Here is a 15,680-nt window from a genome sequence, read left to right on the forward strand (position 1 = left end):
AGTGTGCGTTTGTGACCTGAAGATCCAGTTTTAAACTGCTACTGCTGCTGGGATACTTTTAAAAATACTTTGGGTTTTGTGGGGATAGTGATATGGAGGTAATGACATTAAGACAGGAAAAGGATTAATAGGGTCAAATATTTCAAATCCCACTGCTTTGATGGCTGGATACTTTCTGGAGCCATCTCCCGAAGGTCCACAAGCTCCCTCAACACCCAACTATGCCAATGAACAACTTGTATAATTACTGAAAGCCACTGGGGTGCCTGTTAAGAGAGATAAAAGTCTGCTGCACTGATTCACATTTAACTGCTGTTGGTTGTAGGATTTTAAAAAACTTTTTCTGTTCATTTTTCTCACTTGGCCCTGCCCTTTTTATATATATTTATTCAACCACCTGCATTTTTACTATTTCCTCCAATAAAAAAAGCACTGCCAGCGAAAGACAGCCTATCCTTTGTGTAGAAAGGCAGACAATAAATTGTAGAAATAAACATGGAAAAGCTAAAACGGCAGGAGCTTATCATATGCATGAGGAAATCTTTTTTTTTAAAGGTTCAAAGTGTACTTAAATAAATCCCTACAAGGTTAAACTTAAAATATGTCTTCTGTGGAGGGAAAGTATTTCTAGCTGATTGGCATAAAAGCCTGCTTAACTGCATGAGTTGCTACAGAATAAAAGATTTTAGCCCAAGGTATTTTATATATGACCAGTGAGACCAGACTTTTTGATTTCCTTCCATTGAGGAAGCTTCTATTCAGAGCATAAGGCTGATGGTGGAATAGAGTAAAGCAGTAAATAGGTTAAAAATCAGGCCATTGTCTTTCTTTAAGAATCTACAATATTTTTTTTTTAGTGAAAAAGTCAACACTTGCGAGCAATGCTGAGAAGAATCCTTTTTTTAAAACTCACAGGCCTTAATTGTCCTTTGCACGTTAATTATCTGAGAAGCAGGGTGCTTGACTGACTTGCCAAATGATTTTTCTCACCATTTCTTATTTTCTATAATGGGAACAGATCATTTGATCATTTGTACAGGGGCTAACATCCATAAAGGTAATTGCTATAGGCAAGTGAATTCAAGTATGTTAATTGTAGTATGCAGGGACTGTGGGGAAAGGTTCTCTTGAGTAGATTCTAGTCTGTCCTGCTAGATTCCAGCAGCTCCCTGGCCAGGAGCCAACCAAAGTACATCTGCCTGGGGAAACAGATTTTTTAAAAAACCTCTTGTAGCTAACATTAGTTTTGATATAGAGCATAGGTTCATTCACTGGGGCAGGGATGGGTGGGCTAACTAGCCACATGCAGTTTCTTTGCTTCCTGTTTGCTTCCTTAGAATAAAATGAGCTGGAAAGGACCTTGGAGGTCTTCTAATCCAACCCCATGCTTAAGCAGGAGAACCTATAGCAGTGATGGCAAACCTTTTTTGGTTCACATGCCAAAAGGGTGTGTGTGCGTGTGTTAGTGTGCGTGCCCATGCCCACACCCATTCCCTCCCGTATACACGTGCACTCTCCCTGCTTCCCCTGCGCATGTGCAAAACGCCCCCTCCGTCCCGGCGCATGCACACAGGCTTCACTGAAGCCTGGGACGGTGAAAAAAAGAGGCAAACGGGCAAACCAGAAGTTCAGAAATATTGGCTGTTTTTCACAGTCCGGAGCTTTAGGAAGCTTCCCTGAAGCCTGCAGTATGCAAAAAACAGCACATTTTCTGAACTTCCGGTTTGCTGGTTGGATGGTTTTTTTGCACTCAGGAAAGTGTCTCTGAAGCCTCTGGAGGCGAAACAGCTTTCCCAAGGCTGAAAATCATCTGGCTGGCCGTTTTTCACAATCCGGAGCTTTAGGAAGCTTCCCTGAAGCCTCCAGTATGCAAAAAACAGCACAACGGGCAAACCGGAAGTTCGTTATTCAGCCTCTAGATGTGTGGGTATGTTCTGAACATGACCTTTAATAAGTTTGATTTCAGTTTTGGGTTTTTTTTTAATATGGTAGAAGTGAAGTGTGTGGCCAAGAAGGGGCATGGTCAATGTTGCACACTCTGCGGGAAACATCAAATCCCAGCTGTTTGGAGACCTGGAACTAGTCCGGAACTAAGTCAGAGCCACCCTGGAAGGGTGGTAAAGAAGAGAGGTGCTGGTTGGTGGTCTGGGGGGGTTTTGCAAACTCCCCAGTGAGACGGCATCAGCCTCTCGACCAGCAGCTGTGGAAGACGACTGTTGCCATTTGCTGGGACAAGAGACAATTAATATGTATGGAAAGTAAGCTATAGAAATTAATTTGGAAGAAAACTGAAAATTAAAGGTGATAGACTCAGCCAACAAAAATAAGTGGCAAGGAGGTAGCATTAGAATAACAGTAAATATGCCTAGATCCTAGGAGAATATAACACAGACAAACACACAGAGTTATATATATATATAACTATATATATATATGTGTGTGTGTGTGTGTTTTCGTAGATTTTTTGTAGAGTTTCACGGGTACAGGTATGAAGGTCTTGGCATATTCGGGTTTCTTCCTGTGTACGTTTCAGAGATTCCTGGCGACGTTTCGATGAGGTCCCACTTGTCATCTTCAGGCTGGTGCTTTTTGCCTTGTGCTAGAGTGAACTTAGCATGACCTGAGCTGCCTGGGTGGGTGTTGAAACTTCCTGGTGGGTTGATCTGTGCAGGGTGGTGGTGAGATTTTGCATTATGAATAAACGTGATGATACTTTCCGCCTGCCAGACATCTGGAAACCAGCCCTCATCAACAAACGTATCCCAGCCACACAAACTGAAGCCAGACCTAGAACAACACAGGATACCCCCACCAATCACCCCCACCAGACCCAAACCCACACCCGCCCTACAGACCAAATACAACCACCACCCAGAAGCCAAACCACAGCAGCGCCCCCAACTGCTGCACCCCCCTCTGACATGCACACAAAGCAAACTGACAAACACCATAAACACATGACCAGACCACAAACTCACAGCCAAATCAAAACCCAGTATGTTACGCCACAGACACACATTACAAAACAGCTGAGTAATCTGCAGGTTCCAACTACTCAGGATGTCATCCCGAATCCACAAACATCAACTAATCAGCATATATCAATTACATCAATGACCCCAGGTGTTACCCCACTACCAGGAAGTTTCAACACAGCTTGCAGCTGCTGTATATACATATACATAGATACATGCATACATACACACACACACACACACACACACAGACACACAACTCTTCAGCTTTGAAATGGAGATGAGCACCACTCCCTAGAGAGTCAGGAACGTCTAGCACATATATGCAAGGGGAACCTTTATCTTTGTTACATGTATTAAATGTTTTATGAAACATTTAATTCATTTTAATGTTAAATACTTTTAAATACTTTTCCCATTCATTGTCAGCATTTGGTCCAATATTTTAACTCTGCAAGAGAATAATGCATATGGACCTTGTGTGTGTGTGTGTGTGTGTGAGAGAGAGAGAGAGAGAGAGAGAGAGAGAGAAGGAGGAGAAAGAAAAGGGAGAGGAGAGGGGAGGGAGGAATCACTATCAAATAATACTGAATTATACTCCAACTCTTTTTCTTGCAGAAATTTAGTGCAAGTTTTTCCTGTTAGAATGGAGTGATCAAAGATGTTAATCTGCTTCATTTCAGGAGATTAATTATGTTTTTAAAAGTATAAGAAGAAGCCTTTCAACAACAACATACACAAATTTTAATTATATGTTATTAATGCACTAGATTCTTTATAGTGATCCCAGATTTTAAAGGGTGCATTTAAAATGATTAAGGCAATGCTTTAATTTATGTGAGAAAGGAATAATTGCAGTATTACATCTTGAATTATAGTAGGGAAGCCCTGAGAAGAATAGTTATAGAACAATGCTGGGCATTCAGAAGAAACTTAGCATAACGTGGGTTTCTTCAACTTTATCGCTCCAATTAATTTGGGTCTTTGATATTTATTTATTTATTTGTTTGTTTGTTTACACATACATACATACATACATACATACATACATACATACATACATACATACTGTATATATATATATACACATACATACATACATACATACAGTGGTACCTCGAGATACGAGTTTAATTCGTTCCGGACCTGGGCTCTTAAGTCGAGCAGCTCTTATCTCGAACGACTTTTCCCCATAGGAATTAATGTAAATAATTTTAATTGGTTCCAGCCCTCAAAAAACTCACAAAGTTAGTCTAAATTATGCAGAAAGACATGTTTTTAATGAAGAAATGTACATGTACATATAAATGAATAATGAAGTTTCTTTCACTTAACTTGTAAACTTTCTTAAACTTTTAAATTTACATATGTTCAACTTCTCTGCCACCCAATCCTGTAGGACAGAGGTCCCCAACCCTTTTTGCACCAGGGACCGGCTTTAAGCGATCAAGAGAGGAATGGGTGAATGAATGGACGGAGGGTGGGAAGGAAGGAAGGAAAGAGGGAAGGGACAGGAACAGAGGAAGGAAGCAAGGAAACTTATGAAAGGGGAGAGTAAGAGAGGAATGAGTGAAGGGAGGGAGGGAGGGAAGAAGGTGGGAAGGAGAAAGAAAAGAAGAAATAGAGGAAGGGAAGGTAAAAGAGAGAAAGAAAAAGAGCAAGAAAGAAAGAAAGAAAGAAAGAAAGAAAGAAAGAAAGAAAGGGGGAAGGGACAGGAACAGAGGAAGGAAGCAAGGAAACTTATGAAAGGGGAGAGTAAGAGAGGAATGAGTGAAGGGAGGGAGGGAGGGAAGAAGGTGGGAAGGAGAAAGAAAAGAAGAAATAGAGGAAGGGAAGGTAAAAGAGAGAAAGAAAAAGAGCAAGAAAGAAAGCTGCAAGCACCCCCCCGAGCCCCCCAGGCCGGCTGCAACCTTTTAAAACACGCGCGCCACTTCGCAGCTGTCTCCTGAAGCCGAACGCGGAAGTTAGCGTTTGGCTTCAGGAGACAGCTCCTTGGCGCTTGTATCTCGAATTTGGGCTTGTAAGTAGAACAAAAATATCTCTCCCCTCCCAGCTCTTATCTCGAGTTGCTCTTAAGTAGAGCAGCTCTTATGTCGGGGTTCCACTGTACATACATAGCTGATGAGGCCAAAATAAGGCCAAAATAGATCTATTCTAGTCTCCCTTAATTTTCAAATTCAGCCAAAAAAAAGTGACATATATACATACACACATACTTCCTGTAACATGAGACAGCATGGGAAACTGGCAGAATAGTTTATTTATTAGATTTTTATTCCGCCATTGTAACTATAAATAATTCAAGGTGGTAAACATACTTACTACTCCTTCCTTCTATTTCTCCCATAGACCAACAGCCCTGTGAGCTGGGTTGGCTGAGAGAAAGTGACAGTTTAGTGAGCTGTATTCATCCTGATGTGGGTTAATGGAGGAGAACAACTTTCATTGTTAAAACTTGAGGTTCACTTTCCAGAAGCTTGTCTGAAAACAAACCTGTGATAGTTTTCGCAATTGAAAAGAAAGCTTATGGACTAGAAAATGGGAGACCTGTTGTTTCCTCAAGGGGAGAGCCATTGTGGACTTATTTCATTTGGAGGATAAAAGCTATGTGCTGCAGTGAACTAATATTGACTGGATTTACTCATCACACAAACCCATGGCTATGTAAAAGATACCTTGGATGGCCTATAAATGATCACTTCACACATGCTAAGCCATAAACTAGATTTTATAAATCATGATAGATGAGAGTTACATCATCATATACATATGCTATCAATATGACAATGAGAAATGTTTGGCAGTGGCTGTGATTGGACACAGTATAGTCCTCGGAAAGAGTCCTCGGAGAGGGGCGGCATATAAATCTAAATAATAATAATAATAATTATTATTATTAGTATTATTATTAGTATTATTATTAGTATTATTAGTATTATTAGTATTAGTATTATTAGCGAAATACTGGCTTTATATCTGGTTCACCAAGGTATGAAGAGTATTTTCTGTATTTTGCTAATATGAGAGAAAGAAAAACAAGGGTCCTATGAATTTGAATGTTATGTCAAAACGTTCTGTGCATGCTCAGACGATAAAAGAACCCAAACGGCAGCGGCCAGGCAGGTGGGCAGAGCCTCGCGCTCCCTTCGCAACCAGCTCTCTGGCAACTGACAGGCATAAATGAACCGGGAACATTTCACCCCGATTCTTACCCCAGTTTAATAGATCCTTTTTTATTTGTACATGTGTAATTTGAAATGTGAGATCAAACAGATAGTGGATGGGCTACCAATACGTTCAATAAATAAGTAATAAACAGATTAAAAATTGACAGAACATGATTCCAGGGCAATGAACCGACACATCAGATTCCTTTTAAAATAAATCAAAACTGCATGATGCCACAGGCTTTGGTAAACCTGCTTTTGGTGTTTCAACTTTCATGTTAAAAACCTCTTAAGATTTTGCTTTTTGTTTTGATATTTCAGATCAGGAGATCCTATCCTAGCCTTGGCTAAATGGGAGTAAATGACTCGGGTCACTCAGCAGAGTTCAGAGTAGGACTGGTTTCTCATGTTTGGCCTGAAGAGTTAGACATCACAACCAGAAATCATGAGCTCTGCTTTCTTTTTCATATCAAATGTGAAACCAGGAGAAGTTGTCAAACTTGTTTCAAAGGTGTTGTCATGGCTTGGGAGTGTCTCTGAAGTCAGAGTGTTTGAGTGAAATGGCAAAATGGGGAATATATGAGCAATGAGTATTCATATAATTACCTTGTTATAAGGAGGTTGAGTGGTTAATTATTTACACTTCTATATCCAGTCTGGCAGTGGAATAGATGAGCAGATTAAGCAGCCATTTATAGTCCTTTGATCTGTACTGATCTCTGGGGCAGTGGTACTAAAAAGGAAAGTAAATGTTTAATTTATTGTTTGTCCTGTGATTTGGAATCATAAAGAAAGGAGTACATTTTCTTGTGACGAATGCCACAACCTGTTCTGTTGTATTTCTATCAAAGATAGATGAACAAAATAGAATTATCTTCAACTCTAAATTTAGTTTATTAAATATGTTATAGTTGTCCATTCAATTAGATTCCAGGTGGCCTACAAAATCCAGAAGGCAATAAAAACGAACATACACAAGAAATAAATTATATAAATACAGCAGGGGCCCTACAAATACATTAATACATGAACCCCAGATCTGGGAACAGCCAATTCTTAAGGGGAAAACAGTTGTATCTCCAGGGGGACATTATTAGTTATTTGTTTATATATCTTAACTGGTGGCTCAAACTGCATTTTTTTATTATGTATACCACTTTTGGAGGGACTATATTAGTGATAGCGAATCTTTTTTGGCTCTGGTGCCCACAGGGTGCAAAACTTTCCTGAAGGCCTCTAACCGATAACAGAGCTCCAGATCGATCCAGATCGATCTGGAGCTGTTTTCTGCTGCAGAGGCCTTTCCTAAAGAACTTTCCTGAAGGCCTCTCCAGCTGATAATAGACTGACTGACTGACTGAATGAATGAATGAATGAATGAATGAATAAATAAATTGATCTGGAGCTCTGTTATCAGCTGCAGAGGCCTTGAGGAAAGCCTTGCTAGGTGCAGAAGAAATGGGCTGAGGTATGAGAGGCCTGGCTGCAACTGTCCAAAGCCAAATAAGTTCCTGAAGACCACTGACAGCAAAAAGGAGGCTGGGGGTGACACACACAAGCGAACTTCTGGTTGGGCTGTTTTCAACATCCTCAAGCTTCATTTAGGAGGCTTTCCTTAAGCCTGGGGCGAGCAAAAATGGCCAAAAAGAAAACCAAATATCAGCTGGCCAGCAAATGCATAGAGGAGCTGATATAGGGCAATGCCTCACATACCATCAGTTATGGGTCCATATACTATCTATGGCACGCATGCCATACGCTCACCATCACTGTACTAGACTAACTCCTTTATTTATTTATTTTTTAAATAGTTTTTATTAAATTTCTCTTTTTAAAAAATACATATATCAAAAACAAAAAAACCCAGTACAATACAAAAAAGCAAAAACTTACTAGACTAACTCCTATAATCCTTGGCTCAGTGTCTCTCAACCTTGGCAACTTGAAGACGTAGACTCCAACTCCCAGAATTCCACAGTCAGTATGGAAGTCCCAAATGTGGGGATTCTGGGAGTTGAAATCCATACATCTTAAAATTGCCAGAATAAAAGAAACACTGACTTAATTTATACTGGCAAAAGATTGTGGGAATTAATCAAATACATCTGGAAGGGGGACACACACGTGTGCCACATTTATGTGTTGAAGGATGAACCTTTTAAAAGTATACTTTAAAAAAATCCTTTCTTTCTCTTTAGGATTACGACTCGTTCTTTGAATCCAAGGAAAGTAACACCGTCTTCACATTTCTTCGCTTGAAGTCGAATTTGGCCTCACAGGTGAATATTTATGAACTAAAATTTAAAGTTTTTGCATTTGGTGTTTCCGTGCACTTTATCCTTCTTGTGTAATCAGAGGGAAATAGGAAAGCAGCATAAGCCAGTGTTTCCCAACCTTGGCAACTTGAAGATATTTGGACTTCAACTCCCAGAATTCCCCAGCCAGCATTCGCTGGCTGGGGAATTCTGGGAGTTGAAGTCCAAATACCTTCAAGTTGCCAAGGTTGGGAAACACTGGCATAAGCAATTTTAGGCAACTGAGGCTGAAAGGGGAACCTTCGTAATGATATTGTTGTTACTCATGAAGAAGTTAAGACAGTTATAAAGGCTGGGCTTATAAATTGCTGGGCTGCAAAAATCCAGAAAGCCACTAGATGGAAGTAAAGTGTTAAATGTTTTCTGTATCTTTTTGATGCCATTTATTACATATTTTACATTATGCATACATTAGCCTTATTTGATTATCTCTAGGTAATTCATCTGATTTTCATTTGGCTTGTTTGGGTGGGTTAATAGATCTAATAGATTCTCAAATAAATCGGCCCTTTTTCACCTGCTATTTGTTATGACTTTATTGATCTGAGTGGGAAAATAGTAGAAGTTTTCCCTGGTCAGAACTCTCTAGGTAAATAATCTAGAATCCCTATAAGAAGTAAAATTGTCATTCTGGACTTGAGCAGAATAGTTGTGTTTACCTTGAAATTTTGAAAGATATTTAGTGACAAATGAATACATGTGTGTGTGTGTGTAAAAATCTAAATGGCTACATGCTCTCCCTTATTTATCCGACAATTTCTCTATGTCGCTCAGCAGGTATTTATTAGAAACAAAACTTCTTATGTGGCAGGACCAGTTTTAGAGACAGGTTTCTGAAGCAAGCATTGCAACAATGCTGGCTTTTAAAGAAGAACTTTGTGATTAATTGATTTGGAGGGTGTGTGCCTGCAAATGATACGTGAGAAAGATCTTGAGAGAGAGTGAAAAGAATTTCTGCCTAGGAAGCAGTCAGATAAGAGAACAGTCAGATAAGATAGCCCATAGATGTACAGTGGGTGGAGGAAGCCTAATTTCTCAGGCTGTAAAAGAGACAGTGGGAGATATGTACTTTCAGACTTGCAAGATTCTGTTAAGGTGGCTTTTTAATGAAATAGAATAGATCATCTTGTTGTGTTTTCAGTCTGGTCTACCTGGGAAACTGCTTTACTTAGAACAAAAAGCAGAAACAGAAAAGAAGGCTGAAATATGAGCTGTACTTGATTAATTGGCAGCAGTTTCTATTACGTTGTATTTTTAATTTCTCCTGATCAATATTTTAAAATTTAGTTATATTATTTTGCTAAGCCATTGCCATAATTATGCTTTTTAATTGTTTATTTTTAATATGTTGTTTCCCTAATTCACATTGTAAACATTACTGTATTTTTGGACTATAAGATGTACCTTTTTACCCCCAAAGGAGGGCGAAAACCTGGGTGCGTCTTATACACCGAATATAGCTCCAGCCAGCCAGCCCCACCCTTTGGTCTCTGCCTCACAGCAATTTACCTCCTTGCAGCAAACAGAACAGAGCCTGTTAAGCCAAGCAACCGATTATCAGCTTCCCGACCCTCAGCTGATTGAGGCTGCAAGCAGGCCATGTGCTGAAACTGAAACTAAGGCTGCAAGGAAGCAAATTGCTGAGAGGCAGAGGCAGAATTTTATTTTCTGTGCTAATCAGACTGCTGAAACTGAATGCAAGGAGGTAAGTCAATAACTATAAATGTTTGTAGAATGTTCAAATTATTAGACTTATTTTTAAAAGACTACTTTATTATTGTTCTAGACCAGTGTTTCCCAACCTTGACAACTTGGAGATATCTGGCCTTCAACTCCCAGAATTCCCCAGCCAGCATTCGCTGGCTGGGGAATTCTGGGAGTTGAAGTCCAAATATATTCAAGTTGCCAAGGTTGAGAAACACTGTTCTAGACCAGTGATTTTCAACCTTTTTTGAGCCGCGGCACATTTTTTACATTTACAAAATCCTGGGGCACACCACCAACCAAAATGACACAAATTAAATAAATAAATAAATAAATAAATACATACATACATACATACATACATACATACATACATACATACATACATACATAACCCCCTCGTATATACAATCCCATGTAACATCCCCTTATAAATACAGTCAATCATTAATCATCCCTACTCAACTTTATATCTCATTTCTGGGTACTTCTCCTGTCTTTCCCCCTTTTCTCTCTCATGTTTGTCATTTCTCTCTCTTCCTCCCTTTTTCCCTCATTCCTTTTCCCTCTCACTTCTCCTCTTTTTCCATCCCTGTCTCTCTCCCCCCCTTATGTGTGTGTGTGTATACACACTGGAACCATTTCCAAAAACAGTTGAGGGCTGGGGTTTTTTCTCTTTTATTCTTTTCAAAAAGAGGTGTGGGCTGGGGGGCATTTCTTATTATTTGGGTGCTTTTTACCATATGCTTCAAGAATCACCCCTCTCTCTCTCTTTTGTTTCTCTCTCCTCTCATTCTCTGCCTCAATCATTTCTCCTTTTTTCTCCCCTTTTTGTTCTCATTTCTCTCTCCTTTCCTCTCCCTATCTGTCTCTCTTGCTTTCTCTCTCTCTTGCTATCTCTTTTTCTCTTATTTTCTCTCTCTCTCTCTCTTGTTCTCTCTTATTTTCTTTCTCTCTCTCTTGTTCTTTCTTTCTCTCTCTTTCTCTCTCCCTCCCTCTTTCTCTGTTTTTCTCACTTTCTCTCTTGTTTTCTCTCTCTCTCTTGCTTTCTCTCTCTCTCTTGTTTTCTTTCTCACACTCTTTCTCTCTCTTGTTCTCTCTCTTGCTATCTCTTTCTCTCCCCCCTTTCTCTCTCTCTCTTTCTCACTTTCTCTCTATCTTGCTGTCTGTTGCTGTCACTCACTCTCGTTCTCTCTCCGTTCTTCTCAGCGGAGGCCAGCGAAGGTGATATTCAATGTCGGGAGCGCGCGAGCGGTTGCGCGTGCTCCCTACCCCCCTGCTAGCCGCTCGGAATATTCAAAATAAGAAAAGCCTTCACCGGCGAAGGTTTTTCTTATTTTGAATATTCCGAGCGGCTAGCAGGGGGGTAGGGAGCGCGCACAACCGCCCGCGCGCTCCCGACATTGAATATTACCTTCGCTGGCCTCCGCTGAGAACAAAGAGAGAACGAGAGTTGGGCCATTTTTTGTCTCCTGCGTTCCGGGTGCGGGAGGAGCCACGCCGAAAGGCAGGAGACAGCGGAGGAGGAGAGGGGGCGGGCGGGGGGCAGCGCCGAAAGGCCGAGGGGGCCGGAGGCACCGTGGGGAGGCAGGGGCGGCCGCGGCTCCCTTCCCTTCTGCTGCCGGCGCCCCCCCGCGGGCTGGCAGGGAGATGAGGAGCGCACTTTCGGGGAAGCGACGGTGCTTTGGGGAAGCAACGAGAAGCCATGGGCGCGAGGGGGCCGACTTTCAAAGCAACCTTTGCCGGCCTCCCGTGGGAGGGTGCCAATAGTGGTGGTGGCGGCGGCGGGGCAATAGCGGGGGGGGGGGGGGGGCGAACCGCCTCGCGGCACACCTGACCATGTCTCGCGGCACACTAGTGTGCCGCTGCACACCGGTTGAAAAACACTGTTCTAGATGACTTAACAAAACGAAGGTCTTTTTAAAATAAATGCTTGATCTGAAGATGCCCAGTGCTTTTTAATCTTTTTTTTAATAGCAGAGACTAATGTATACTTCCAGAAAGCCATGTCAATTTTAACAGCATCTGTACAAGTATAGTTCGAAATATAACAGTGTCCTGTTTTAGTATTAAGATAAGGCAGCTGAGTTAAACCCTGATGTAGTTATGTTTTGAGCAGATCTATTTAAATAATTGGGAGGAGTTAGTGTGACTACCCTGTTTCCCCCAAAATAAGGCATCCCCTGATAATAAGCCCAATGGCAATAAGGCCAAGTGTTTATTTCAGGGTTCAAAAAAAATATAAGACAGGGTCTTATTTTCGGGGTAACATGGTACATTTACGAAAATTTTCTGGTATTGATATACTGCCATAATGTACATTTCTCCAATTTTTTTGCCATTCACAGAAATACACGGCAAACAGTGTATATCATCTGTACTATTTGCTGTTTGCTAGGAGGCAAATTGTTGGGAGGCAGGGGCAAAATTTTCCCCCTTATTTTCCTCTCCCAAATCTAAGATGCGTCTGGTGCGTCTTATACTCCGAAAAATACGGTAAATTAGTTTTGTAAGCTTCAAAAAAAAGTCTATAATAATTTATATACATGTACATTTTTTTAAAAAAATAGGAATCAGAGCCTTAGGAAAACTCCTTGAAGATTCCAGACGCACTTTGAGCGAATGAATTCTCGATGTTCGGCACGCTACACCTTCCCTCATGGATCACTGTGATACAAGCCAATTTGCACCATTGGTATTTTGCTTGCTGCTGAAGAGGTGAAAAATAAGGCAACGGATACAAAAAATGGGGTGATTGGTTGTGTTTGGTGCTCTTCTTTCTTTGCAAATATATATCTGTAGTTAATCCTCTGGGTCATTGTTCTGATATACACTATTATTCCATTTAAATGATGACTTAAGAGTCTCAAGAATGGCAAATGGCAGCAGAATCAGGTCATGCATTATATAGTATCAGAGATTCAAGCGTTTACACTTTGCTGAGTTGAGAATTACTGCAGGGGTGACTTATTGTTCTAACTGTGATTACAAACATCTTGAGCTTGCAAAGTTCTCATTTTCCAAAATACCAAAAAAAAAAAATTACAATAATTCTCCTTGCAGAACATATCATTGTTGTGCTATATGTGCTAACGTGTTTTTGTTGCCACAAGTGGGCCTAATATATAGTCCTGGTAGAAGCAAGAGCATCAATATATGGTTGGGATTCAGCCGTACAGTGTATAAGCCTTTCTCCATAAATGCCTAATTCCTGCAAGGATGTTTTTGCTTTGATGGCATCTAAGAATGATCTCTTAGTCTCTCGACCCAAGAGAGACGCAAGTTCTAGTGTTCAAGAACAATCCCAAATCAACTGATCAGCAAAAGTAGCAAAGGAGAAGTATCAAGCGATCTGTGTCATTCTGAACAATATTGCCAAATTTTATATTTCCATATGCCTTCAATGTCAGTGTCAAGCATTCATGAGACAGTTAATGCTGCCAATTAATTGTAGAGTCAAGTTCAAAACATGGCGTGCACCATACATGGTGAGCAACATCTGTACAAGATGGAAGCCATGTTCAATGACTTTAATAGGGAAAAGGGCAGGGATTCGTCAAGAAAGGAATATTTTCTTCCTATAAAATGTGGTATTTTGTATGACTGTGTTGGGTGAAGACAATATTGTGTCTTCCACTTTTAAAGCACATAAGAACAGACAACCCAGTGATATACATCTATAAATGGGTGGGACTACAGAAAAATAGCTCAGCCAGGACATTCTGTTTGGAAATAACTCCTATTATATTCAATTAAATTTAGCCCCTGACGAGTACACACTTCTTATTTAGATTTCCAAACTCTTATAAAAACATCACACCTCTTCATCAGTACAGCTAGTTTTGGAAATCAGCTGCCTTCTTGTCAAAGGCACTCTGGTTTAAAATTGGGCAGCTTCTGCCCAGCTTTGCTTTGGTTTAAAATTGAGCAGGTTCTGTTTGGACATAGCAACTATTACCTTCTTTATAGTTCTTTAAAAATGACATCTGACTGCCTCAAAGTCTTTGGAAATGAAAGTAGGCAGAAGAAGAAAAGTAAAGGTCCTGATGACATGGCAGGAAGCAACTTCTTTTGTTTGTCTTGACAAATGTGCATGTCTTACGATTGGTGACAGCACAGTAGCCTCCACTGTGTGTTTAGAGAAGCTCCTTCATCACGGACACTTTGTAGTTGGAGCACCCAGAACCCGTTTCATTTTTAAAAATTCAGATGTGTTCAATCCCAGTCGTGCACTCTAGAACAACATGTGATCTTTGGGACTAAATGACTTGATGAAGTGTGCTAATTTTGTTGTATACACAGAGTTTCCCTGTTAGAGTTATGTCTTATCTTTCATCAAGATGTCCTCTCCATGAGCCTCTTGATTAGGGCAATAAATTCAGGTATTCTGTTTAAGAAGATCTGGGGGAGCAAAAATCTGCATGACCAAATAGATCAGGGGTCCCCAACCAGTACCGGTTCATGGTTTGTTCAGAACCGGGCGAGTGAGTGAAACCAAAACAATTATTCCCCCCGCCCCTCGTCTCCCTGGTCCATGGCAAGCTTGTCTTCCATGAAACCTGTCTCTGGTGTCAAAAGGTTTGGGGACTGCTGCCATAGATGTTAGAAAAAGCCGCCTCCAAAATCACCTTAGCCTTTGGCTGCCATCTGGTGGTCACTGATTTTTCAGCCCAGATCAGTTAGCTGCATCCAGGGGAAAGCCTATATTTAATAGTGAAGCCAGGTAAGCGTGATCTGTATTAAGTTACTCACTCAAAGCTCAGGGAAGTTTCTGAAGTATTTGTTATGAACAGGCATTCCAAGGGAGTGGGGAACTTTTAAGAATCCACTGTGTTATCCATTCTACTGTATACATGCAAATCCTCGTCATGAGATTTTAGCTAATTTTAATGATAAGATGATGTAAATTTAGATTTTATTGTTGCTTTGGATTTTGGAATTTTTTGGGGGAAGAGGGAGCATATTATAAGAATGCAGTTGCAAAAAGTGTCCTGTTTTCATGTCTGAATCAGATCACTTAAGCTCACTAGTGAATGCTATTCTGTATGTAATTAAATGTTTGGCTTTTTTTAAATTAAAAACTGGTCAGTCTTTCATTTTGCTTGCTATGAGATTTCTCATTCTTTCTCCTTGTAAAATTATTAATGATTACAATGTACGTATTATCTGTTCTTTGAGGTTATCCTTTTGGGATGCTTCGTTCAAGCATTCTAAACTCCGGAGCACTTGCCAAGTGCTAGAAACCCTTCCTACATGTTGATAATAATGACTTTGCAGATAATAAATACAAAAATAGTGTTGACATTAGAGTGTATGTGTATGATATCAAAAACAGAAGGCTGCATCAAATCTCAGTTGTCAATGCAAGCACATGGATGCAGGTGCTTGGAGTTGCTGAATTTGACTTCAATATGTCTTTTCTCTTTCCTTTCTCCCCAGAGGTGTCCAGAATCATTTCATGAAATTCCCAGTTAGCATGACTTTATGACTAGGAATGGTGGAAGTGAGAATTCAGTATA

At 40.4% G+C, this 15,680-nt stretch overlaps 1 protein-coding gene across 2 annotated transcripts in view; it reads left to right on the forward strand.

The window, feature by feature from the left end:
- Positions 1-15,242, forward strand: part of SH3BGRL2 (SH3 domain binding glutamate rich protein like 2) — a 38,944-nt gene extending 23,702 nt beyond the window's left edge. The window contains exons 3-4 of one of the 2 annotated variants that reach the window (XM_070733129.1): positions 8,341-8,421; positions 12,732-15,242. In XM_070733129.1, the coding sequence (XP_070589230.1) occupies positions 8,341-8,421; positions 12,732-12,746 (96 nt within the window). In that variant the 3' untranslated portion in view covers positions 12,747-15,242. Of the gene's footprint in view, positions 1-8,340; positions 8,422-9,976; positions 10,224-12,731 lie in introns of those variants that run through there. The other variant, XM_070733128.1, reaches the window with a different exon arrangement.
- The last annotated feature ends 438 nt before the right edge of the window (positions 15,243-15,680 follow it).

Source organism: Erythrolamprus reginae, chromosome 1 (genome assembly GCF_031021105.1).
Source record: "Erythrolamprus reginae isolate rEryReg1 chromosome 1, rEryReg1.hap1, whole genome shotgun sequence".
In the NCBI taxonomy this organism is placed as follows: domain Eukaryota; kingdom Metazoa; phylum Chordata; class Lepidosauria; order Squamata; family Dipsadidae; genus Erythrolamprus; species Erythrolamprus reginae.